General features: G+C 53.6%; 1 protein-coding gene across 4 annotated transcripts in view; it reads left to right on the top strand.

Moving 5' to 3' along the window:
* Positions 1–25,825, top strand: part of MINDY4 (MINDY lysine 48 deubiquitinase 4) — a 110,577-nt gene that overhangs the window by 55,109 nt on the left and 29,643 nt on the right. For all 4 annotated transcript variants that reach the window (XM_061165426.1, XM_061165427.1, XM_061165428.1 and 1 more), the window contains exons 7-13: positions 364–470; positions 3,317–3,433; positions 4,635–4,723; positions 13,235–13,333; positions 14,958–15,021; positions 16,117–16,182; positions 22,345–22,412. In XM_061165426.1, coding sequence (XP_061021409.1) covers positions 364–470; positions 3,317–3,433; positions 4,635–4,723; positions 13,235–13,333; positions 14,958–15,021; positions 16,117–16,182; positions 22,345–22,412 — 610 coding nt within the window. The remainder of the gene's footprint in view (positions 1–363; positions 471–3,316; positions 3,434–4,634; positions 4,724–13,234; positions 13,334–14,957; positions 15,022–16,116; positions 16,183–22,344; positions 22,413–25,825) is intronic.

Here is a 25,825-nt window from a genome sequence, read left to right as displayed (position 1 = left end):
TGCCTTTTGGGAGAATCGAATCTGGGCCAGGCTTTTCTTGGCCTGAGTCAACAACTTAGGCCTAGGCCCTTGTTCCTGCATGTCCACAAGCAGAGCCTTCTAGTGGGCTGAGAGCCATGTCCCAGCTGCCAGTGTCCTTGGACCAGCATGGGGTGACAAGGAGCAAGGGCTCTTGGTCTGCCTTCTCCCTTCTGATGGGGGCTTGGGAGCCCCAGAGGGTCCACAGCGGGGTGGATGGTAGAGGACCCCTCCTCTCATCCCAACCCTCTCGGCACTCATCAGTGTCCTGGGTGTTAAATGGCCTCCTAATCTGTTATCTGTACATCATGATGAAGAGCTCACATGGCCACGATTTTCTTTCAGAGGATGTGGAAGATGAACTGGTAAGGGAAGAAATCATCCTGTCTCCAGTCTCATCAATGCTCAAGCTGCAAGTAGTATCCAAGCCCATTGACCTCTCGGTGGCAAAGGTAGGTGTCAACTGCAAAGTATGAGGTGATGTATTTCTTTATTTGAACTGGTGTGAATTGGTGTGGTATGACTTGAAGGTGTCTTGATTTGAGTTGGTGGGAGGAGATGATCTTCCTCTCTCTGCCTTCATTCATCTCGTTATAATCTCTCAGTTGTTGTTGAAATGGAAATTTGCATGTGATGTGGGAAAAAACATGAGCAGAGAGTCAGGGAAATGGGGACCTAGTGCTGGCAGCTCCCTCTCCCTCTCCGAGAGTAAAGGTGAGGATACAACGTCTTTTCATTGAAACATTCCAGGATCCAGCTTTTCTTTTGGCCCAGAGCTGCTTCACCAGGTCTGCACCCACCAACTCCAGAGTAGACCTGGGACCAGAATAATAATCCTCATTAGCTTGACTCTGCTCCTGCACTGGTCCCCTGAGCGGTGCTCAGGCTGGGCGGCAGCGAGGGAAGGACAGGGGAGTGTGGCTAATGTCTCAGCACCATCTATGGTCATGCTCGTGGCCTCCTGAAGCCACAGGATTCCGGGAGCCAGTTCCGGGCCTTAGCAGCCTTCTCTGTGGGGATGTCCTAAGAGTCACAGGACTTGGGGAGCTGGTTCCTGGCTTTAGCAGCCTCCTCTGCGGGGATGTCCTGAGAGTCACAGGACCCTGGGAGCCAGTTCCTGGCCTTAGCAGCCTCCTCTGCGGGGATGTCCTGGCCTCCTCTCCATCTCCAGTGCCAGAGGGCCTCGCCCTTCCCCATGGCCAGCAGTTCCTGCAGGATGGAATGAGGCTCCTGCTGTCCTCCACTGGCTTTTCAGCCAGGATTCAGGAAGAGAAAATAAAACCCCTGGGGACACAGCTGACCCTCTTCTCTTCCTACTTACCAAGTATTCGCTGAGGACACAGATGAAAAGTCAAAGGTTTTTCTAGAGTTTGTCCCTCTTCATCCCTCCCCCCTCTTTCCCTTCCTTCTTTTGAAACCACAGGGAGGGGGTCAGGCAAGCGGTCTTAAGTAGTCCCACGCCTGGCAGTAAGTGCTCTGGCTGTCCTTAGCCACAGACATAGCCACAGGCTATGATTCTTTGTAGTGGGTACTATCATTTTGGGAGGGGCCCTCAGAGGCCCCTAAAGACCACCCAGTAGTAGCATCTCAAAAAACAGCAGAAAGGAGGGAGGCCCCCACAGAGAAAGGACAAGCCAGGACGCATGGCACCCACAGCGAGGAGAACCCAGGTTTCCAGGCTCGCAACCCTGTGACCTGGCAACTACACGATGCCTAGGGGAGAGCTGTCGTTCTGTGCTTGAGAGAACAGGCATAGGCTCCAGCCAGAAAACTCAGGCTCCTGTAGTTTCTAGGCTCTTGGGAAACTCAGTCCAAATACATGGATGACTGTAGTTGGTGCATGAAGGGGAACCAAGCCCTGATTTAGCCACCCCTCTCTCCTGTGTGGTGTCAGCCCACGTTTGATGACGTGGGGAAAAGTGCTCTGTCATAGAGTTTTCCCCTGTACTTAATGAAAAGAAGGACTTCCCAAGTGGCACAGTTGGTAAAGGATCCACCTGCCAATGCAGGAATTGCAAGAGATGTGGGTTTGATCCCTGGGTTGGGAAGATCCCTTGGAGAAGGAAATGGCAACCCACTCCAGTACTCTTGCCTGGGAAATCCTATGGACAGTGGAATCTGGCAGGCTATGGTCCATGGGGTCGATAAAATTTGGGCACTGTTGAGCATGCACGCACAATGAAAAGAAAGAACTGACCTTAGAGGGAGATATGAGTCTGTAGGAAAGATATGATCTGGAAAGGGGCTCTGAGGGTGTAGTGACAGAATCCACACCTTGGCCCTTCAGATCCCCTGGGGTGTAAAATCATGACAGAGAGAGGACAGGCAGCCAGCATAGGGAGGGACGTCTGGGGGGAGGTTCCGCTTTCTCACCCGAGGGCCAGTCAGTGGGGAATTGTTGGCGCTTTCTGGGGCTCTGGAGGGTGGGGCTTGGTTTGATGGGAGAGCAATGTCAGCCAGAGGTTTGAAGAAGACAGAGCTGCGAAAAAATGGAGGGGCTGCCTTGGGAGATAGTGGGAACCCCTTCACTTGGTGGTTGGGATGTTCAAACCAAGTTCTGGGGGGCACCGGGCACCACTCTCTGGCAATGTTGAGATTCTTACGTGTAGGAAGGGGTTGTACCGGTGTGTGAGGCTGGCAAGCTTTTTCCACAGAGGGCTAGATCCTGTATTTTTGGCTTTCGATTGCAACCACACAACTCTGCCATTGTAATCTAAAAGTAAACACAGATAATATGTAAACACATGGGTATTGCTGCATTTCAGTAAAACGGTATTTACAAAGGAAGTAGAGGGTTGGATTTGGCCTGTGGGTCATAGTTTGCTAGAGGTTCTCAAACTTGGCTGTGCACTGGACTCATTTACAACTACAGATCACAGCATCTGACGCCCAGGGGTTGTGCTTCAGTTGGTCCAGCATGGGGTCTGAGCATCAGGATTGTTCGGAGCTCTGTAGGTAATTATAATGTGCAGTCAAGAATCCTCAAGGTCCCTTGTCAGACTAAAATTTTGTGTATTAAGGAACGTCTAAAGAACCTAAAAAGATTTTGGTTTGAGTCAGCCCAGGCTGGTTGGGCTTACAGATGTTCCAGAGGTAAGACCCTCAGGGTCAATTTTCTCTTTCCTCAAATATGAGAAAAATGGGTTTGCAAAACAAAAAGGAATAGATAACCCTGCTGGAAAACAGACTACCCTGCTAGATAGAATTCAAGACCAGCTCCTGTGGGAATGCAAACACCCAGCCGTGTGTTGTTGTTTGCTTTTAAAACAACCAATAAAATTCTTTCTTCTTTTGACAGGACATAAAGACCATTCTGTTTGGTTCCAGCTTTTGCTGTTTCAACGAAGAGTGGAAACTTCAGAGTTTTTCCTTTAATGACTCAGTATCCTTAAAATATGGCATTGTGCAGAACAAGGCAGGTTGTTTTTAAGTGCCCCCCGGGACCCTTCTCTGGGCCCATCAGGGACATTGTCACCCAGCACAGGAACTTCACTGTGGCTGGCAGAGCAGGGCTGGGGAACATGACCCCTAATGTAAGTGCTGCGTGATGTGGGAATCCTCACTGAGAGGGAACAGGATGGGGGCCCCTGTGTCTGCTTGGGGTTACCAGAGAGGGCCCTTTAGCTGAGTACCTCGAGTGGTGATTTTTCAGGTAGATCTGGAGAAAGGATGCTGGAAACAGGTGGCAGCTTGAACAAAGGGAGGCTTGTGAATACCTAGGAACTGCAGAAGTGGGCAGAACTCTCTTTTGTGAGAACCAGGAGACCTGAGGAGGAGAGGGCATAAGGCAGGGAAACGCACGTAGCTTGTGGCAGGATCTGAACATGGCTCAAACACATTTCCCAGAAGGCATATCTTCAGGGCCAGAAGATATTATACAATCCAGCAGCTCATCCAGATTCTATTTCTCAAGCCTCAGGAGCCTCCCCCTGACTCACACTGCCCCAAGGACGTGGGGCAGGGGGAGGAAAAACCCCAAGACCACCTGCCTCTGCCCCCACCTTGGGCAAGTTGGCACATTTTCTTGCATCCGGAGTTCAAGAGCACCTGTGGACCCTGCTCTGACAGTACTTGTACTTGTTGATGGCTGCAGGGCTGAGCTCCTCAAGGAGCCCCCTCCCTCTGAGACATACCTACTGGGTGCCGAGGCAGGCTACTGGCCGGGGACAATGCTGCTCACACAAGTGGAGGTGGCCCAAGGGGGTTGCGTTTAGCTGAGGTGGTCAGGGAAGCCTTCCTGGAGGAGGAGGCCTTTAGGATGGGTAGATAATTGACACCATCAGCCTGTGGACGTGGAACCGTGTCTCTGGATGACTGGACATCTGTGACGATGGCCTCTGGTGGGTTGTGAAGAGTTGCTTTCCTCTCATCACACACTTCACGTTCACACATCACACATACATTCCTCTAGCAATGGGTGCCAGGGTCTTTGCCACCTTCTCCCTGTGACTGAGAGTCGGCACTTCAGGGAAGTAGTCACCATGACAGAGACCCCTGTTTGAGGGGCCTGGGCTCTCCGTGTTCTGTAACCTGTGGGCGGAGGTTGGTTCTGGAGGAACAGAAGGTTGAGCCATGGGTCAGTTCTCACAGGCACTCACGCATGTCCTTCTTTGCAGGGTGGTCCCTGTGGGGTCCTGGCGGCTGTCCAGGGCTGTGTCCTGCAGAAACTCCTGTTTGAAGGAGATAGCAGCTCTGACTGCGCTCGGTAAGTCAGCGCTCATTCCGGCAATATCTTCTTTTCCCAAGGCTTCTCCTCACTGTCCAGAACAAATAAGCAAGGAAATGTGTGTTTGTTCCCTGATATTTCCCGTCTTCTGGAAAGGGAAATGGAGGCTGGCTAATAGGGCCAGCACGGGCCTGTTTAAATGACCTGAGTGTGTTTGTCTCCTGTGAGCGGGCAGGCTTGTTAAATCCTGTTCCACATGAGAAGCAGCAGCTGGAACAGCACTGAAACTCAGGCCATCCTCACCACCCCCCCAACCCAGGAATGGAGCAGCAGCTGCCCGAATCCTGTCCACACCCAGGTCACTGACCCCTGCGCTGAGCCCAGGCCTCCCCTCCCTCCCCTTCTTACCCCATCTCTGCCAGCAGCCATCTCCCCACACACGGTCCAACTAGCCCCACCGGACATGGCTTCCACCCTCAGCCATTCATTCTCCACCGCACACGCTGAGTTTTTGCACACAGTTCATTCTCACGCTCACTCTCTCAACAGATGTTTCTGCAACATTCTGTGTAGGCACAAGTGATATAGAGAGGAATAGATGCATTCTCTGTTCTCCAGGGTGCTCTGTGAGGTTGAGGGACAGAGAGAAAACCTTGACCCTACCCTGTGGTCGGTGCTCAGTTAGAAGGATTATTGAGGGGCTGGCCAGGGGCAGACCAGCTTGGCCAATTTGAAGAGGCAGCTCTCTTAACCTGTAACTGCATTCCCAATTGTTCTGAGTAACCCTCAGATTTGAAGAACCTCTGGCACTTGTTCTTTTTTTTTTTTTTTTTCCAGTTGAAATCTAACATACATACTGGAGAAGGAAGTGGCAACCCATTCCAGTACTCTTGCCTGGGAAATCCCATGGTCAGAGAAGCCTGGCAGGCTACAGTCCATGGGGTCACAAGAACTGGACATGACTTAATGACTAAACCACCACCACAACATACGTACAGAAGAGTACACAGCTCAAGAAAGTGCACAACTCCTGTACTGTTTAATGAATTATTGCAAAATCACACACCCATGAACACATCCCCAGATGAAGAAAGAAAATATTCCTCATACCCAGTAGACACTTCCATTCTCTTCTCCAAAGTTGTAATTAACCAGATTTGAAAGTCACAGTTTAGTTCTGCTAGTTCCTGAACCCTAATTAAAGGGACTCTTGACACAGGCATTTTGGTAGCTTTTTTTTTTTTTTCCAAAGACAACAAGGCCCATATCCCCCATTTATTCATGTTCGGTTTACTGGGAGAGATACTAGTTCTCCAGGTACCCTGCCAAGCTTGGTACAAATGAAACATGTTTTACCAGCTTAAAGGATGTGGCCTTAGACAGTCCAAGTGAAGGTATCTTTTCATGCTTGGAATTTTATAATTTGTCCAATAAGATGATTTGTCTAATTAGTTTACGAAGTGATAATCAAGGTGTTTGATTTCAAGCCGAAAGATGCTACCTAGAGGCATAGCGTATGCCACCAGAAGCCCAGTGACATGGCATTTCCACAGCAGGGTCAGACTTTGTCCTGTTCTTCCCCCCTCTGCCTGCTCTGGAGTCCAGTCCAGTGAAGTGCTGCCCATGCTGTGGTCGGGAGAGGCGCGTGCCGTGCATGATGGTGCTAGATGCTCCTGACTGGCTGGGCGGGACTGGCTGAGTGAGGGGCCTCTGGCTGCCCGCTCTCAAAGGGAGCAGGGACCCTCTCTAAGCACATATGCACCCCCTGTCCCCTTTTCCTCCTTGCACAGGAGAGATGCTCGCAGAGAGGACTTAGTAGGCATTTGGAGGGAGTGCGGGGCCCGGCATGGCAACTGTGGGCTTGCCCTCATGTGACCTACACCTGAATACAAGACCAGACGAGTGGGAGGTCATGGGACCGGCCAAGTGCTCAGGGCCCACCCGGCCGTGAAGAGGGTTGTGGGGGTGCTTGCTGGAGATGCATGGCACTTTAATCTTAAACTGAGATCTGGATCGTGAGCAGGACTCCCAATTGGCTTCACACACATCCTTGCATGAGCTTGTTCCTCCCTTGGTTTCTCCTTTCCCAGCAAATCCCTCAGACTCCTCCCCTGGCTCCTTACTGTGCAGAAGTTGTGACCTCAGGGCGGCCTTTCCCGACCTCCCCAATTGCTGCCTGCAAGCCCCCTACCACTAGATGCCCTTTTTATTCAAGTCATCACCTGCCCATCGTCTGCACCGCAGAACACAAGACCCCTGAGAACAGGAGTCTTCTTGGACTTCTTGGTCCATAGCTTGTTCCTGGCATCCAGCCCCGGACCTAGTCCACAGAAAAGGCCCTCAGAATTTTTGTTGAATGAAGCCATGGACAAATGCATGAGTTATCCAGGCTGACTGGGAGGGGAGGGGATGGTATTCCAGTAAGGAGAACAGCATGTGCAGAGGCCCCAGGGCAGGGAGAGGAGCCGAGAGTTGCCTGGGGTGACCAGGGCAGAGTTGTAGAGGGGCAGGGTGGGGCTCCGGGCTGGTGGGTGGGTAAGGGCCGGGCTACCAGAGGGCCCTCAGGGCCCAGCAGCCTGCTCAGGTCAAGCCTTGGCTTTGGCCACTGTGGAAGATGTTTTATAATTCATTTCAGCCCCATGCCCCTTCAGAGCTGCTTTTGAACTTGGACTTTGGGCTTCTCAGGGGAAGTTGTGGATCATTTCCCAACAGTCAGGAAGTTGGTTCCCCGAAGGGCTGTTTGTGCACATGGCAGACTTGGTTTCTCGTCTCCCACCCTGCAGCCCCACTGAGGGGTGTGACAGCCTCTGGATCTCCAGGCATGTCCTCGGGAGAGAGTTCTGCTTTCCTTCCACACCTGAGAAGGAAGCCAGGGTTTGGGAGGCAGAAAGCCATTCCAGCTAGGGGCCCAAGACAGGTTCTAGGTGGAAAGAAACCTGTATCAGCAGAGAGAGAAGAGCTAGGGCCAGCCTTGACTAAGGGCCCTCCGGGGCCAGCTGGTGGTGCATAGCGGGAGGAGGTTGGAAGGAGCTGCTGGCTGCTGGGGTTTCTGTGTGGGGTGTGCCTGGTGGGAAGGAACCCCGCTCTGGGGGATGGCGGCCTGGCCAGGCTGGAGGAAGCCTGTGCAGATTGGCCGGGAGAGCTCGGCCGGTTGGCCAGACAGGGTCCCCTCACACAAGAGGCATGGAAGGATTCACGCTACAGAAGAGTGACTCACCTTTCTTTGGAGCCCCACAGCTGAGGTGCTGCTTAAGTCCCTTTCCTGTTGCCTGGGGCCCTGCACCGAGAGCTGCTTTCCATGCAGTCCTAGCAGAGTGGGCTGCCTTCCTGCTCACGTTGACGGCCAAGCTGACCCAAGAGTGGGTGTTCTTCATGACCAGCCTAGAGGGAGGGACAGAGAGCTAGGCCTAGGGACCCAGGCTCCCTTGTCCAGCCAGAGCTGCTGCAAGTGCCCGAGGGGACTCAGGAAGATGTGGCTCTGTGGGGCACCAGCTCAGGGAGGCCCCAGTGGTGACAGGTTGTGGGCACGGGGCACCAGCTGCCTCTGCACCTGCCTCCCGTGTCTCCTCCCCCCACTGCCGTGCAGTGGGCCTGACTTTGCTGAGGCATGAAGCTGCCTTGGGACTGGAAGGCGACTGGGGGTGAGAGGAGAGAGTCCTCCTGGGTTCAGGCTAGGACTTGGGTCAAGCAAAGGCCAGGGGAGCGCGGGGCTGGGGCCTGAGACTGGCAGCCGAGGGATGGAAGGGTGAAAGTCTGGGTTTGCTTGCAGAAGCGAGGCCCTGCAGATCAGAGGCCATAGAAAGTTGTTCGTTCCAAGTGGGTGTCGGTACACCCTGTCAGTGCCTGTGCTGAGGCTGGGGCAGTGCTCGGCTCTGGGGTCTTAGCCTGTCCCAGGATGGGGGCTGCTAAAGAGAGTACTGGACTAGCCAAAGACATGGATTACAGCCCGTGGGCCAGCAAGGTTTCACTTTCTCCATTTGTGAATCTCTGCCCTGCCCAAGACTGACTTAGGAAATGAAACCTAGTCCTTCATAAATCAAGGGCTGTGCAAGTGGGTGGGACCTGGGGATCACCTACTAGGGTATATACAGGGAAACTGAGGCTCAGAGACAGAAAGATGCTGGCCCAGGTTCACACCTGGTCTCCAAGGTAGAGCCAAGCTTGGTACATGACACCCTGTGTGTGACTCCATGCTGTGCCCCACAAGAAACTCAGAGTATCAGAATGGCCAGAGAGGCCAGAAAGGGGCTGGCGCCAGGAGGCTAAGTGTCGTGGGCTTAAAACACCCGAGGGCTGGACCCCAGACAGACTCTCAGTAACGAAGGTACAGCTCTGTAGGTGCTATAGTTCACAAAGGGCTTCTGGGCAGGAACCTCCCCTTTTTTCCTAATTTGGGAAAAAAAAAAAAATCAATGCAGAAGAGTCCAGTGAACCCCTGGGGATCTGCTGCCTCATGTGAGGAAAGGGTGACATTAGACATCCCTGCAGGAATCTCTTGCAGCCCCAGCCCCTCTGGCTGCATGGATTTATTTGTATGATCTCGACATTGATTGGGTCATTGACATTGCTGCATGGGCTGTGTGCGCTGAGCTGGGTTTGAAACTTCAGTCCTCCCTTTTGACTCTGAAATCCGAGATTTCAGAAATGATCCGGCTTAAAAAAAAAAAAAAGCAGGCAAGCTCCTCTGTTCCCTTTAGGAACACCGCAAAGGCCCTCACGTCACACAGGGACTGGGACAGCATCTGCAGCTGTCACACTGGGCCCTTGGGGGTGTCTTGGACCAAGGTTGGTGGGCCTTCCTGCACTGCGTCTGCAGGCCTGGTGGGGATGCCCCCCTGCTCGCTGCCTCCCCAGCGAATGATGGGGAAACGGTTCTGGGAAAGCCGCACAAGGATGTAACTGCGCCCTCCAGGGAAATCATGCTGAAGTAAAGGCTTCTTGGCAGTGGTGGTGTTTTTTCTGCGGGACTGTCTGGCTTCATTAAGACTCATTCCATCAGGCCGGCAGCCGGCCTCTGCTCAACTGTGGAGGATGGAGCCGGACGGCAGGACTTGGTGTTTTTCCACTCCAGGAGGGGCTGTGCCGGCCGGCTCGGCTCGTGGGAAGCGATGGTGAGCCTCGTTCCCCTGAGGGCCTGGGACACACCATGGGCCAGGGAGCTGTCCTCCTGCCTCCACTTCCCTTCTCAACTGGGGAAGTTGAGGCCCAGAGAAGGAGGGGCGCTTGCCCAAGGCCGCTCCAGACACGAGTCAGTGGAGCCGGGCTCAGGTTCCAAACCCAGTGGTCCCCAGGCCTGCGCTGGCAGCATGTGACCCAGAAAGGGGGCAGAAAGACCCGCAGTCGCTTGCCAGCTTTCCTCTGATTCTTCTGTAGGCTCAGACTGGTGGGCATGTCAGAGTGGACAGGAGAGCCTGCTTTGAGTTAATGAGGGTGGTAGAGCCATCTTTTTAATCTGAAAGACCTGGGTAATTAAGCCAAACACAGGACGTATTCCTCCCTGACCCCCATCGCCATCCCTAGACAAATCCTGCACTTCTCCTGCGAGGAATTAGACTCTTTTAAAGACACTTTCCTGGCGGCTTAGCAGTAAAGAATCTGCCTACAATGCAGGAGACCCCGGGTTCAATCCCTGGGTTGGGAAGATCCCCTGGGGGAGGGCATGGCAACCCACTCTAGTGCTCTTTCCTAGAGAATCCCATGGACAGAGGAGCCTGGTGGGCTACAGTCCATGGGGTCACACAGAGTCGGACACGACTGAGTGCTGAGCAGCAGTAAAGAAACCTCTCTTGGTTTAGGAGCATGGCCAGGTGCTGGGTTCATGGTTGGGGTTGGAAGAAGGCAGTTCAGCACCACCTTTGTCATCAAGGTGAAGGCAGACACTGAGTTCCCCCTGGGAAAGTGGAGGCCCAGTGATTCAGCACAGCACCTCCCCACTTCCTCTGGTCATCTGCACCCACCACAGCCCTGGATACTCTGCGGCTGGCTACATGGCAGAGGGCAAGGCTGGAAGGATGCTCGGGACATCTGGTCCAGTGTCTGCATTTCCGGATGGGGAGATGATAGCCAGCGAGGGCAAGGGGCTTCCCTGAGTGAGCCAGGAATGGAACGCAGTCCCCACCACTGCACTTGCCCCCATGCTGCCATCTTTTGGAAAGCTTGTCTCAAAAGAAAGCGCTAGAGGAGGCCCAGGAAAGGATGGAGGGGCTAAATGGAAGCCAATGGAGAGAACCAGGACTTTGTGCAGAAACACGGACGTTCAGGGGGTCTGTAACTAAAGCCTGTGAGACTAGGATGAGCATGGGTGCTCAGGAGCTGGGACTGACATGACTGACTGTCACCTGGGTGGGGGCAGGGCTGGAAACAGGAGCTGTGGGGATGACAGAGTCCACATCCATGGGCTCTGATTGCAAAGAGGTGAACGTCCAGCCCTTTCTCCTTTGTCTGACAAGCCCTGTGTTCCCGTCCCTCCGTGGTCCCTGGCGGCCACTCCTGAGTCCCAGAGCGATGTTTCCTCACCTTTGTTTTCATAGTTGACAGTGGCCCGCGGCCAGTGCTTCCCCAGTGTCGGGTGCTGACAGCGGGGTAACGGTTTCCAGAGGAGCAGCAGGCAGGCTTCCTGAGGCTGCAGACATCCCAGGCGCTCTGAGTCTCATTTCTCAAGTGGTGGCGCGCTCGCTTGTCTCGTTCAAAGATTGCCTGGTGTCGGTGGCTTGTCACTTTCACACCAGATGTCAGGGGATCAACGTCCTGTCAACTCTTTGGCCACAGCCAAATGTCAAGTGGGGACACTTCCATAAAGACAACAGCAAAGGGTACCCTTTAAGGAGCATCCTCCACACGCCAGGCACTGGCCGTGAACCTGACGCACATCATCTCATGTAAATCGCCTGACACGATGCAGGAGGTATGACTGCTATGGCCAGTATAGGAAGTGGGACATGGAGGGACCCTATGTCACGTCGCCTCCCACTTTAAAGACATTGCATCACAACAGCCTAGGTGCAGACGGCCGGCTCTGTGTCCCAGGTTCTAGGCTGTGACCGTGTGCAGCCCCCTATGGTGATCTGTGTTCTGGTCTCCAGGGCCTCCTTTCTTACCCTGGGGAAGAAGGACAAACCCCAGTTTTCTCCCAGCAGCTCAGCCTGGAGCTCAGGGTACCTGGTAACTGAACGCATGGGAACTCCCTCCGTGCTCCTGGGAGCCCCGGCATCAAGCCCCTTTTGTTCCTTCGGTAGCGGAACACTCACTCAGCCTGCCTCTGTAGGAATTTAGGAAAGCTTCCCAGGATCCAGGGTTGGGCAAGAAGCACAGCTCTGTGGCGCCCTGGAGACAGAAAGGGTGTCTGTATTTGACTGCTGCTCCTTCTCCCTTATTGACTTCGTGCACTAGGGGCCCCTCGTGTGTGTGTAAGTGACTTCAGTCACGTCCAACTCTTTGCAACACTATGGACGGTAGCCCGCCAGGCTCCTCTGTCCATGGGATTCTCCAGGCAAGAACACTGGAGTGGGTTGCCATTTCCTTCTCCAAGGGATCTTCCCGACCCAGGGATCGAACCCACATGTCTCATGTCTCCTGCGTTGACAGGTGGGTTCTTTACCACCAGCACCACCAGAGATCTCTCTGTCATTGTTGACACTGCTGACTGCCTGTCCTTCTTAAACCCTTTTAGTCCTAAGATAGTACTGGCCCGTGTCTGAGCTCTGCCCTTCCTGCCTCCGTCCCGGCCTCCCTCATATACTGGAATTCCACCAGGCTCCAGCCTCGGCCCCGCCTCTGCCTCGTTCATCCTCTCTCTGGGAAATGATAGCTATTTAGAGTGCCCAGCACACTTCACAGGCTGGTGGTCCATAAACCTCTACTCAGCCCAAGCTGCTCTCCTGGGCATTAGAACGACAGCTTCACCTGAGGCAGGGCGCGGGCATGGGGGTCCCTTGGGGGGAGGTCCCTCATGCATCTCCTGTCTCCCTGCTCCCCACTCTGTGCCCACATTTCAGCTTCACCATACGCTCACCCCAAACCCTGCAGTCATCAGGAATCCTTCCTTTCCCACGTCTCCACACCCCGTGTCTAAGTAATCAGTCAGGCCACTTCCTGTCCACACTTTGGGTCTCATCCCCTATCAGCTGGAGCAGCACAGGGCACCTCTTTGCTTGCATGAGCCGCTGTCTCCGGGGCCCAGGTGTCGGGACTGGCCCAGCTGGGGTGGGTCAGGGCTGTGCCTCTGCGTGGAGCGGCAGCAGTTCTGGGCCCAGTCTCCCGGGCTCTGCCAGAACTCGCAGCCTTTTCTTGCACACACCTCTGGGTCCTGCCAAGTCTCCAGAGGCCCCTTTGCTCCCGTGGGTGATTTTCTCAGCCTGCTCCTCCTCCAGCCCTGCCGGGGCCCGCTTCCTCTCGGCTCTTGTCTTGGTCCTCATCTGCGGAGGCCCCCGTCCCAGGTTCTATCTGAGTCCTCTGGGTGGCAGAGGAAAGGACAGGTCCTCTGCCTCACGGCTGTGCCGTCTCTAACTTCTGCCACTACAGGCCTAAGCACGTTTCCCTTTCTGTTCTCAGGCTGCAGCCTTCAAACGCTCGCAGGACCCATTGCCTGGCCCTGGCCATTGCAGACATTGTGTGGCGGGCTGGGGGCCGCGAGAGAGCCGTGGTCACACTGTAAGTGCTTCTCAGGACTGCGTTGCTACTGCTCTACCTCGGGCGGGCCGGGCTGCAGGCGCGCTGTCTGTGTGTCTTCTTGTCATTGGGGAAATCGTCTTCTCACGCAGGCGGTCTGGGCTGAAGGACCGTGTCTGTGTCCTCCAGGTCAGGGGGAGCCCAGAGAGTCGCCCTGATGTTCTGGGCAGCCCTGCCCTGGGAGAGGGCTAGCCCTCCGCCTGGCCCCTGTTGAGAGGGTGTCAGATCCAGGGACCCCGTTCCTGGGGAGCGCTGGGGGATGTAACCCACCAGGGAAAACCCCCGGGCCCTGGCAGCCTATTCCCCTCTGTATTTCTCTGATCTGAAGACCCCAGAAAACAGCCTCTAGGCCGACCCAGTCCCCAAAGTACGCTCCCGTTTGCTGTGTCTCTTGGACCCGTGTTCAGATGGGGAGACTCAGAGGTGAGATGGCAGTGGTGGAGCCAGCGCAGTCTTCTCCCTGCTGCCCTGTCCTGCTAATGGAGGACCCCACCCCCATAATCCACAGGGATGGTCTGCCAGTTCCTCAGCCTGACCCTGGAGAGTGGAAGCCTCACTTCATTCCAGCTGTGTGGCTAAGCTTTAGTCAAGGGGGTCACCCTGCTGGGGCGCGGTGGTCAGGAGGGCACAGCACTTAAGAGACTCCAAAGGCTGACTCCGGTGCTGTTGCTTATTGGCTGTGTGACCTTGATTGATTGACTTGACTTCTCTGTGCCTAACTGGTTTACCCATCTGGGAAATAGGGATGATAACAGTGATTGCTTAATGGAGTGATTGTGAGGATTGAATGAGTCAGTATAAATGATATATAATAAATGGTAGTATCATTGATCAGTTTAATCATTTATTCATATAAATAAATGATAAAGAGTCATATGAAGCACTCAGGATAAGTTCTGGCACATACTAAGTATCAGGTCAGTGTTAGGTATTATTGTCGTCACCACTGTTGTTCTCATCGAGTGCTTGTCCTTGGTACTCATGTTCCAGTTAACCTACAAACCCTGGCCCTTAGGATCTGCATGGTAGCCCTGAGAGCAGATGGAGAAAAATTCAATTCCTCCTCACTTTACAGATTAAGAAACAAGCCCCAGAGAGGGGCAGTGGCCAGTCCAAGGCTGCCCAGCAGGCTCATGTCATAGTGGCCCCAAACCCAAATGCCACTTCTGGTCCATGCTGCTTTTGGCTGCACATACAGAGGCTGTGTAAACAGATGACCTCCAAAAGGATAGAGGCTGGACTTCCTCAAGTCCCTAAAAACCACGGGCAAGTCAGCATTCCTTAGTCTGGAAATATGCTCGTCAGTGGCTGAGAGGCAGACTTTTGGCTGCCAGGATCTGGGTTTGTTATCCCAGGGTCTCCTTCAGCTGTCTTTTTTCCCACTCTATATCAACCCCCTTACCTCCCACCCCCGTCTGTTAGTGGGGTTCTCCGGACCAGCTTAGTGGGTGACTTCAAAGAAGTCACAAAAGAAGCACTTGGCTCCCTTCTTTCCTCTGGGCCACCTTTCTGTTTGTCCTCATTGAGTGGCTGTGTGGTTTCGCCCTGGCTCTAGGGCATGTCTTCTCTGAGAGCAGAGGCTCATGCATCTCCCTTTCCTTTTTAGGGCTTCGGGAACACAGCACTTCAGTCCAACAGGGAAATACAAAGCAGATGGAGTCTTAGAAACAGTACGGCTTTCTGGAAAATTATCACGCAAACTTTGGCTTTGTTTGGGGACAGTCTCCTTTTATATAAGTAAATCCTCCCTCAGTTGGGGCTGGGCAAGCCCTCCCTGTGCTCAGGCCAGCAGAATCCTCTACCTGGGGTTGAGGTGGGGGCTTTCCAATGGACTCCAGCCAGAACTGGCTTTATGGCTAAAAGGCTGACAGGAGCCGTCACACTGAGGTTGTACAGAATCTGAAGTCCCTGCAGCATTCTGTACGTAATGCCTTTTGGCTCAACCCAGCCTTCCCTGTGCCCTCTTATGTCATAGCACCCTCTCTGGGATTGCAGTGAGAGGATGCTGTGGGTGGGAGGGAGAGGAAGTAGAGAGCAGAGAAGAGCTTTGATGGACAAAGCCAGACCCGAGGAAGACGAGGACGGGAAAGAAATGTGCGATGTGTGGACATGCAGAAACTGTGACACTTTCCCACATGTTAACTGCTTCACTGAGAATTTCTCATTTACTTTGTTTATTTCTTTTTGGACATATGTGTCCTGGGATCCCACCTGAGGACCTCACTTTGTTGAATATTTTCTAGAAAAGTGTTTTTTTCTGACCTGCCTGAGAAAGCCCAGGAGACTCATGACCACTGCTTTGCATTGAACTCAGGATGCTGCCTGCTGGGCCTAGAACTGGCTGGCGGTGGTGATCTGGTACAGGGTCACTCACCCTGTACCCTTCTGGACACACTGCCCTCAAGGTGCTTCTCAGAAATCTGAGACTAGCCCTCAGGGTGCGGCCCCACCCGTCAACTTCACATGATATGCGGACTCCTGGGCTTTTGTCCCACGATATCTTGAATCCTTGGATAGCTAAAGGCAGGTCCCGTGTTGCAACAAGGTGGCAGCCCCAGAGACCCCAACTGGACCCTGTAGCCCTTAAGTCACACATAGCTGCGGGAGCCCCTCTGCACCCCTGCTCCCGAGGTCACCACTCTCTGACTGCAGACTCATTCCCCAGTGGGGTCCACTCACTACGGGAGTCAGGGCCACAGAAGCTCATCCAGCATGGGGTCCATCCACCGGGCCTGGGCAGTTCACCCTGTGTGTTTGTTTCTCAGCTCATCCTCCACAGTTTGACCTGCTATGAGGAGCTGGTGACTTTTCTTCAGCAGAGCATCCGTCAGGTATGAACCATGGTTTAGTGTGTGGGATGTGCATTGCTCAGCTTCTGCTTTCTTTGCCGAAGAGATGCTGGTGAGCTGGGGTTGTTCCCCATTCATCCCGAGCCTGGGGCAGTGGGGTGATGTCGGCTGGGAGGCCGAGGATCCGACCTCTGTCACTGAGTCCTGGACGTCGGGCCACAGCTACAGATAAAAGGAGCTGCCGTAGCCAGGGCTGCAGAAGCAGAGCAGGGATGGAGTGGGATCAGACTAAGGGAAGCTGTGATCAGACTGTGATTATGAGAGCCTTCTCTTTGTCTGAGGGCGAGCAGCTACCTCTGCAGGTAAAGACCCCTTTGTCAGTGGGTGGGGCTCCATATCAGCTGGGGAGGTGCCTAGGACGTGGATCCCTGGGCTGGGTTGGAGGTATGCGCACTGTTGTTGGAGACCCTGATAATAGAGGACCTTGCGTGGTGTCCTGGGAGGCAGGGCTGGGCTGGCCAGGGCCGCTGGGACGTCCCTCTACTGGAGGAGAGCCATACATCAGACTCCTGACTGTGAGATGGGGCAGAACCCAGCCAGGGTTCAGAGAGCCGAGGGAATTCAGAGTGTGGCTGTAGCCGTGGGGCTCCAGGAGTGAAGAACATTGTCTCTGGAGCCATCTCCCTGTGTTTGCATCTAGGTTACACCCCTTGGTAGCTCTGGGACTTTGGGCACCCTAATGCACCCTCCGTTCCTCAGTTTCCTCCTATGGAGCATGAGGATGGTGATGGAGCCAGCCTTGGCTCTGCGTACGGAGAGCCTGGAGCACTGTGCCTGCTCCATGTTCCCAGTGGTCATTAGCTTCCACTGCAGGTGTTTTATCACCCTGGTCATGATCTCCTAAGGCAACCTTGAGACAGGTTAGTTATAGTCAGGTAGAAATGGGAGGGAAGCATGGCCGAGAGGAAGCGGCCTGAGCCATGGCTGGGGACGGACACCTGTGAGATTCCCAACCACCAGGCCACACGGTTCTAATGTCTATGTGCCGGGCTGCAGGAGAGAAAGGCAACGAGGCCACCCTCTTCTGGGGCACAGGCCCATCTCCTTCCCTCCCCTCCGCCCTCCCTTCAGCTGTCCAGGCTCTGGGATCGGTCCTTTCAGGCTCCAGAGAAGGCATGAGAGCATTTGGTGGTGAGCCCAGAGGGAGGCGGGAGGACACACTGGTTATGGGACCAGGCTGAACACACCTGCTGTCAGAACACCCTCCTCGGGGACAATTCCTGGGAGACGCTGAGGGTCCGGGCATAGCCCGGGGAGTGTTCTGGCCCTGACAGCACAGATGCCCCTTGGGTAGAAGAAGGGGGCCTGCATGAGACCCGCACAGGGAGGGTGCGGTCCCCTGAGGTGCCAGGCCACCTACAGTCCACTCCCCAGAGCTGCTGCCTTGGTCATGACTTTGCCTGAGGAGGGGTCCAGAGCCTGGCCTGTCCTGGAGGTATGTGGGAGGGGCTCTGATGTAGGAGGGGTCCTGCCCTTGGCGTTGGGAGTCCTGGGTAGGCTGTTACTTGCTGCCTACCCCGGCTTTCTCTGTTTCTTCACGGGCATCACCCAGTGGGCAGTCTTGTCGACACAGCGCGCTCACCACCGGCCTGGAGCAGGGGCCCTGGGACCCTCTCTGTCTTATTCCTTGGTCACGTGTGGCCTCAGGAACGTCACCGGGTCTCAGTGGCCTCATCTGGAAACCAGAAGGTGGAGCAGTTGGTGGGTAACTTTCAGCTCTTTGTCGTCCAACTGTGATTCTTAAAGAAGAACCTTAAACGCGTGGGAAGGAATGTCTTCCAAATTACATACGAGGCAAGCTAAGCAGGCAGAAAGGACGCCTTTTATTAAACACACCAGAGCAGTGTGAGCATACAGCAATGCATCTGAGAGATGAGCAACTCCTGACAGCATCATGTGCGTTCAGGAAGGCCAGGACCAAGGCCACCTATGTCCACACTGTCAGGGGGAGCAGAGTTGGAAGAGGGAAGCCCTGTGGGGCTACTGTGGGCCATAGGAGGGGGTGATTGCTCACATTGTCAAAGATCTGAGGCCCCGTCATTGCCCTGATGGCCCTGGAGTGACCCTTCAGCACGAAGATTGTCTGCATCCTTGTCTATAAATGGGGTCTCCCTCCTCCCTCTTCCTGGACCCCCAGGAGTTTCGATGAAGCCCAAGCCAGACAGTCAATGTGAAAGAGGTTCTGCAAGTGGGGTCCTCGTCAGCAGTGGGAGCTGCCTTCTCCCTGCCACACCTCTGGGCTCAGGGCAGTTCTCCCTCCTCCTGGCATTGGTCTCTGGGTACGAGCCGTCAGTATTTGGCCCTTGCTCTGGAAGGCGGTGTTTCCCGCCTGCAGTTGAATTTGTGTTTTTGCTGGAAACTGTTGAGCCATCTCAGCACTACCCTCACCAAATTCATTTTTCATGGCCTGGGCCTAAGAGGGGTTCCTCGTGCCAGGCCTGGAAATGAACACTGAGCCACGTCTGCCCAAAATAAATAGCCTCCTTGCTGTGTTTTCGTTATAGCTCACCCTCTTGGTGAGATGTCTGGCCACCGCCCCCTGCGAGCTGGGGGATGGTCCCGCCCCTGCCTCCTACTGGGCTTCTCAATGGACTCGGGTCTCTCCAGAGCCTCAGTAGCTCAGGGGAATGGCCCCTTCTTCCCAAACAGTACCAGACATTTTTCCAGACCCTGCTGGTGCGTTCCGGCCCATTTGCCTGCCTGGGCTCTCCTTTCAATGCAGGCACTTTGCCCTGTGGCCTTCCATGGCTTGGCAGCTGGAATTTGATGAGATAATTTTAATAAATGTTTTTTAAAACCAAATGGGATATTTGGTGTCATTCAGTCGTGTTCCGGCAAAGGCCAGAAGCCCCGGGTGGGGGTCATGTCCAGTCTCACCTAACCTGTCCACACAGACAGGCATATCCTTGGTTCAGGGTGAGTGCCCCTTGGAGATGTCCCCAGGACGGTGGCAAAGGCTGGCCTGAGGATAATAATAGTTCTGTACGTTTGCAGAGAGAGTTAGGCTTACAACGGGCATCTGTGTTCATTACTTCATTGCAGTCCTGCAAAGAGGGGGAAGTAGGCCCTGGAAGTGCCTCCCCAGGCAATTGGCAGAAGTATGTAGGCATTTCAGAAGGGGAAGCTGAGATCCAGAGAGCTTTGTCACTCCCTAAGGCAACAGGCAAGCCTGTAGTAGAGCCGTGATAAGGGTAATGGTGGCCTGAATCCTCTTGGACCTCTGTCCCCCCCACTGCACCCCCCATCCCCATGCAAGGACATCAGCATTACTCTTTGCAATTGTCAGAGCATTTCCACCGACCTGGCCTCATAGGATGTGCCCCATAACCCAAGGAAACATGCAACGGAGATACTCGTTATCCCCATTTTGCAAATGGGAAACTGAAGACGACAGAAGTGAAGTGACTAGCCTGAGGTCACAGAATTAGATGAAGTTGATTTAAGATTGCTGTTAATTCATTCATTCCATTTCTGCCCCACCCCCGTTTCCCCCCTACAAAAAAAAAAAAAAAAAAACAACTTACTTAGGAGACACAAGAGATGTGAGTTTGAGCCTTGGGTCGGGAAGATCCCCTAGAATTGGAAATGGCAACCCACTCCAATATTCTTGCCTGGAAAACCTCATGGACACAGGATCCTGGTGGGCTTCAGTTCATGGGATCGCAGAGTCAGACACGACTGAGCTCACACAGAGATAAGAAATGATGTCCTTGGGTTTTGTTTGTTTGCTTTTTTGGTGCTTCAACTGTAATAAACCTGCCCTGTCTTGCCTCTGAGCCTTTGCATATGCTTTTCCTCTCACCTGGAACAAAGTTCCCTTCTCTTCTGATTCCTCCTTGTCCCTTAGGTTTCTGTCCAGACATTGCTTCCTCCAGAAAGCTTTCCTTGACACTCCCTCCTTCCCAAACCCTCAGGTCTGTATTGACGGCCCTTCCTATGGGTTTCCAGGGAACCTTGTATTTCCCATCAGCATAGAGTCCCTTTCCCACCCCTCTTTTTTCAAGTTGCTCGTTATTCTTTCCTTCCTGAGTTACTTCTTGTGAGGGCAGACCTATGTCCACCTTATTCCCAAGTTCCCAAGTAGAGCTTTAGCAGCCACATCCTCTTGGCACAAAAAGTTCATCCAGTAACTGTTTTTTTTGGAATGACTTGACGAATTAAATGACTGGGTGAAAATAAAGATTGTATGTGTATGTAACATTTAGAAAATACATACATATTTAATTGAACTGTAGTTGATTTACAATGTAGTTCCGGTGTATGATATAGCAATTGAATATTTTTATAGATTATACTCTATATAAAGGTATAAAATAGTGACTGTATTTCCTTGTGTTGTACAATATGTTTGTGTGATATACATCATAGTTTGTGGGCTTCCGTGGTGGCTCAGATGGTAAAGAAGTGCCTGCAATGCGGGAGACCCAGGTTTGATCCCTGGGTCGGGAAGATCCCCTGGAGAAGGGCATGACTTCTCGCTTCATATTCTTGCCTGGAGAATTCCATGGACAGAGGAGCCTGGCAGGCTGCAGTCTGTGGGACTGCAAAGAGTCAGACCCAACTGAGAGACTAACACTTTCACTTTCACAAGATAGTTTGTACCTCTTAACCCCCTACCCCTTTCTTGCCTTTCCCCTTTTCCCTCTCCTCACTGATATATATCTGTGAGTCTGTTTCTGTTCTATTATATTAATTCATTTAGTTTTTTAGATCCCACATAAAAGTGATAACATGCAGTATTTGTCTTCCCCTGATAAACTCTATAATTTTGATGAAAAGAAAATATTATCAGAAGTTTGAGCTAAAATAGTTTGAGTAGTTGAACATCATATTTGGCTCTGAGCCTCCTAGCAGCCAAGGCAAAACCAAAGTAGAAATATGATAAGTTATATAATTCTCATTCTTCCAGGAAAGTAAACTTTTTTTTCAGTTTTAAGTTCAAAAAGAAACTGATCACCCATTAATAACAGTGACTATTATTACAGGCAGCATTTCCAACAATAACTCACAGAAGTGGTATCGTCCCCATAGTAAGGCCTTCACACCCATTTGCAGCGGGGAGAGCATTCCTCTAGGAAGCAAAAGTGACATAGTCCATCCTACTCATTTGTGGCCTGCTGGGCCTGCCGGACTCACTGGACAGGTGGCCCTTGAGGACCCGGCACCATACTGACCGCTAATGCGGGTGTCAGGCCCTGCTGGAAGTACTTTACCAGGACGATCTCACTTAATCTTCACAACAGCCTCATGAGGATGGTTCCTGCTTGTATTATCCTTGTTTTACAGATGAGAAGACTGGGGACGAAAAATTAAGAAATCTCCCTATGATCACATAGCTAGAAGTGGGGGTGCAGAGCCAGGATGTAAACCTAGGCAGCAGACCTCCGGCTCCAGACCAGGGTTGAGACTAGGGGAAGGCAAGTGGGGCACTCCTCAAATTCAGAGGGGTCCCCTCAAACCACAGTAATCAGCACAAATAATATTTTAGTGCAATAGTTAAAAACTTTTAAAAATTAATCCAAAAAAATTCATGATGAACGGCAAAAAATTTTGAAAAGATAGGCTCTGCCCTTGCACTTGCCAGGCTCACCTCACTGGCACTTCCCCACCTGACCGTCCTCCAGCCTGCTCCCTGCCCAGTGCAGTTCTTAGGACCCCTTAGGAATAAGGGATTTGGAATCAGAGGGAGCCCCCAGGATTCCCAGTGGGCGGCCTGCAAGTTGTGTGACGTCGGGCCAGTTGCTCAGTTTCTGAGCCCCCATTTCCTCACACGGCAGAGGGCGGTGAATACGGTGTTTATCCTACAGGCCCGGGGTAGTTTTAGATGTGATAATCAGCAGGAGACACCTGCATGGTAGTGGAGGCCACCACTGTCCGCGAGCTTCCAGGACTCCGAGGTCATGGGTGTTTCCTCGGGGGCACCGCATCTGCTCTGCTGTCACTGAGGCTTGTGTGTTCCTCATCCCTTTGGGAATCTGGTTTGGGAGACCTGCATGGAGTCTGCTGTGGGGCCACCTCTGGGACCCAGCTCGAAGTCGCTGGCTGGCTTGGAGTCAGCCTGCTCCCTGGGGTATGGTCCCCAAGGAACCCAGAGGAGGGAGGTGCAGACACTTGATGGTTCTCACTGCTTTCTCCTCTTTTCAGTTTGAAGCAGGCCCTTACGGATGTGTCCTGCTCACACTGTCGGCCATCCTGTCCAGATCGACAGAGCTGTGAGTATTTTCCCCTCTTAGTTCCCAGAGCCGGGCTTATCTGTCTGGTCACTGCAGAGCTTGGCGGGCAGTGGGTGCTCAGTGAGCCTGGTGGAAAGGATGAATGGAGCAGTGAACTGGGGGTCAGTAGGCTAGTCGGGGAGAGAACAGTTACATCCTCTGTACACGTTGGCAGCACTACCTTCTCCTCCATCTCCCTGCATGTACTGGGGGGGGGGGGGGGCGCAGGGGACTCAGATCCAAAAGACATCCCCCCTCACCCCCTCAAGAGCTTACAGCACCCCTGGGGTCCTAGCAGCACTGCAGTGGGCGAGTGCTTGAGAGTGCATGTGGCCTCCCTTGGATGTGTGCAGGGCTGGACAGTTGAGGCTGGGAGCTGGGAGATGACCAAGGGTCCTGTGGATATGCTGTGGGCCAAAGCAGTCCCAAAGGCTTCCAGGTTTGTGTCTAGAGCTAACTCTGAGGGCTGAGTCTGGGGCTGCACCAGGGCCTTAGAGGCTGGGGGAGCAGGGAGGTTGGGTACCCGACTTGTACTCTGGGCATCCCATCAAACTCAGGCTCCCAGGCTTCCTGAGAGCTGGAGCTCTGCCATCACCCTCATTCCCTGGGTGCTTTCTAGGCCTCTTTTCCATAGTTGTCACCTGAGCATTATGTCACCAGGGAGGGTAACAGATTAATAGCACATTAAGAGGTTTGTAAAACACAATTGATTACCCCATCCACTTCCAAGCAGAGCGCAGACCCCAGAGGACATGGAGAGCTAGGGGGACAAATTTTCACTTGACAGGCGAGCAGGATGTGTATGGTGTTGGGGAAGATTTGGAAACAACTCCGAGTAGGGGAGGTGGAAAGAGTAGCCATGGGGTGCCCAGACTGGCGGGGGGCCCAGCATAAGGAGGCACCTGCTCCCTGATCCTGGGCCTGAGCGGGTCTTGTCCACTTTCCCCCAGGCCTCGGGTGCTGGTGGGAGGAGCGGGAGGCCAGGGCTCTGCAGCCTCGTGCTGCGGGCCGGCCTGCTGCTCACTGCTACTGACCTTATTAAATGCGTGTGTGTGCACTTTCTAATGGCATTTTTCTTCTAATCCTGCCATAATGATATGATTCATTCCTGGCTGGGCTCACGTGCATGGAGACCATAAGCCGCTGCGCTGCGATCTCCCCAGGCCTGGGTTTGCTAATCCCTGGGCTGATGGGTGTGTGGGGGATACTCTTGAGCTCCCTGACAGGAGGACCAGGCCCTTCTGCAATCCTCTGGGCCCGTTTCCCCCTCTGCACGGGGGCCCCCTGACTGTGGGGATTAAGGCCTCTGTGCTTAGAGTGTCTCTGCTCTTGGTGCCACTTGCCAGCCTGGAAGCTGGGCCCGCTGTTCATGCGCATGCTCCTTAGGGAGTTGCTCGGGCACCCGTGTCCATTTGAGGGGGCTTGGGGCCCCCCATCCAGGCTTTGCTTCATGTTCTCTAGAGCTCCACCACTGGGGTGGCTTCTGCCACCTCCCCGCCCCATCCAACCAAGTCAGACCCCTAGGTGCCTGCCTCAGCCATGGTACCTGTGGGGCATCTGTGCTGGGGAGGCTGCCCCCTGGACCAGCACAGCCTCATGCCTGAGGGAAGGGGCTGCCAGGCCCCTCCGCCTCCACCATGCACAGATGCAGAAAGGGACATACACATACTCAGACACACAGATACACATGCAGACACACACGACACTGTGGGGGTCCTCTTGGCCCCAGAGAGAGTATGGAAAGATGGTCTCTCCTGCTCAGGGCCCCTGAGGACCTTCCGTGCGAACTGGAGGCCTGTGGTTCTGAAACCTTCCTGGGCAACTACAGCCATCCTGGCCCCTGCCTGCCAGGAGGACCTCACAGACACCCACTCAAGCATTGGCCCCGGCAGCGCGTCGGCGGGGTTTGTCTTACTCCTGTGGCTCCCCTTTCCCTTCTCCTAAGTAGACAGCATAGAGATCATTCTCATCAGAAGTAAGAAGGACAGCAGCCAACATCTAGGAAGCTTCCTACCCGCCAGGTCCTTGGCTGTGACGTTTTACACGAGACGCGTTTAATCCCCACAGCAATCTTGTTAGGTGGCACTGTTGTCACCTCTGTCAGCATCTTTCGCATGAGAAAATAAGGCTCTGAGAGGCGAGTCGAGTGATTTGCCCAAGAGTTACACAGCTCACCTCAGGCAGCCGGGTCCCAGACAGGACTCTCTGGGGTTTGTTGTTTAAGGACTTGAACTTGGGAGTAGAACAGACTTGGTTTCATGCCTGCCTCCATACACCTTTGAGCCTGAGTTTCTTAGCTCTGTAAAATGGGGCTGATCATTCCGATCTCACATGGTTAAATGAAGACGTACCTGTCGTGTGCCTGGCAGGTCCCAGGGGGTGGGAGGTCTTGGATGGTGGCTATGATTAGTCCCGTCCTATCCTAGCTGTGCTCAGAGCTTCTCTTGTCCTGTGCTGTCCTGTCTTGCCTTCAGTCTTGGCTGGGTGCCTTGTGGTGTAGATCAGGCCATGGGGATGTCCTGCAAATGGGTGATATGGGTCCTCCTTGCTGCCTGGAGACTGCTCTTTGCAGAAATCCCAGTTCTGCAAACACTACTTAAAAACCACAGGACCAGGCGAACCTAAGGGCCTCCTGCTCTGGGGTTCAGATTTAGCTTTGCTGAATCCTTTGATACCATTTCAGGGTGATCTGGGGCATAAAGTGGGTAACCCAAAAGAGAGCACAAGTCTCTCAAATCATATGCTGTTCAGCTAGGAGAAGCGGGGCAGGGGTGGCTGGGAAACACACCAAGTTCTTCACAAACATAGTGTGAGTCTGTGTGTGTGTGTGTGGCGGGGTGTGTGTGGATGAGAGATGAGTGAGTCTGCAGGCCCGGGTGTGAGATGATGTGGGTGTTGGTGGTTGTGCCTGAGACTGTGGGAAGGGTGACTTGACTGTGTGTGTGTGCGGGAGTGTGAGTGTGACTGAGGGCATGACCGACCCTCCCCCTAGCAAGGCTCTGAGACTCATGTCTGAGTCCCAGAGGAGGCTGTCACCCCAGAGTCATTTTCCCCTGTCCGTGGGCTGTCCCCAGCGCTGGGTGGAGCCTGGGTGAGGGTACCATGGACAGACAGCTGCAGTAGGGTGCAGCTTGCCCCCTTCACCCTCAGAGGCTGAAAGAATAGCAGCAAAGCTGGCCTTTGAGTTTTGTTTACTCCAGGCTAAGTGCAAAGCCTTGAGAATGCTTTATTATTTTTCTGCTTGATTTCAAGCCATCTATTTTCTTTCCTAAGATCTTGAGTTGCTTACAGTAAATCTCATGCAAGCTTTCATGTTCGCCTAGCCCCCCTACTTTCCAAACCGCCTGGCCCAGAACTTTCCCCCGCACATTCTCAGAAACCCCAAAGATGCTCAGGGTTGTGGGGTCAAGGTC

The sequence above is a fragment of the Dama dama genome, chromosome 18, assembly GCF_033118175.1.
Source record: "Dama dama isolate Ldn47 chromosome 18, ASM3311817v1, whole genome shotgun sequence".
Classification (NCBI taxonomy): domain Eukaryota; kingdom Metazoa; phylum Chordata; class Mammalia; order Artiodactyla; family Cervidae; genus Dama; species Dama dama.
The sequence above is the reverse complement of the archived record's forward strand: the minus strand, read 5'-3'. Positions and strand labels throughout refer to the sequence as shown.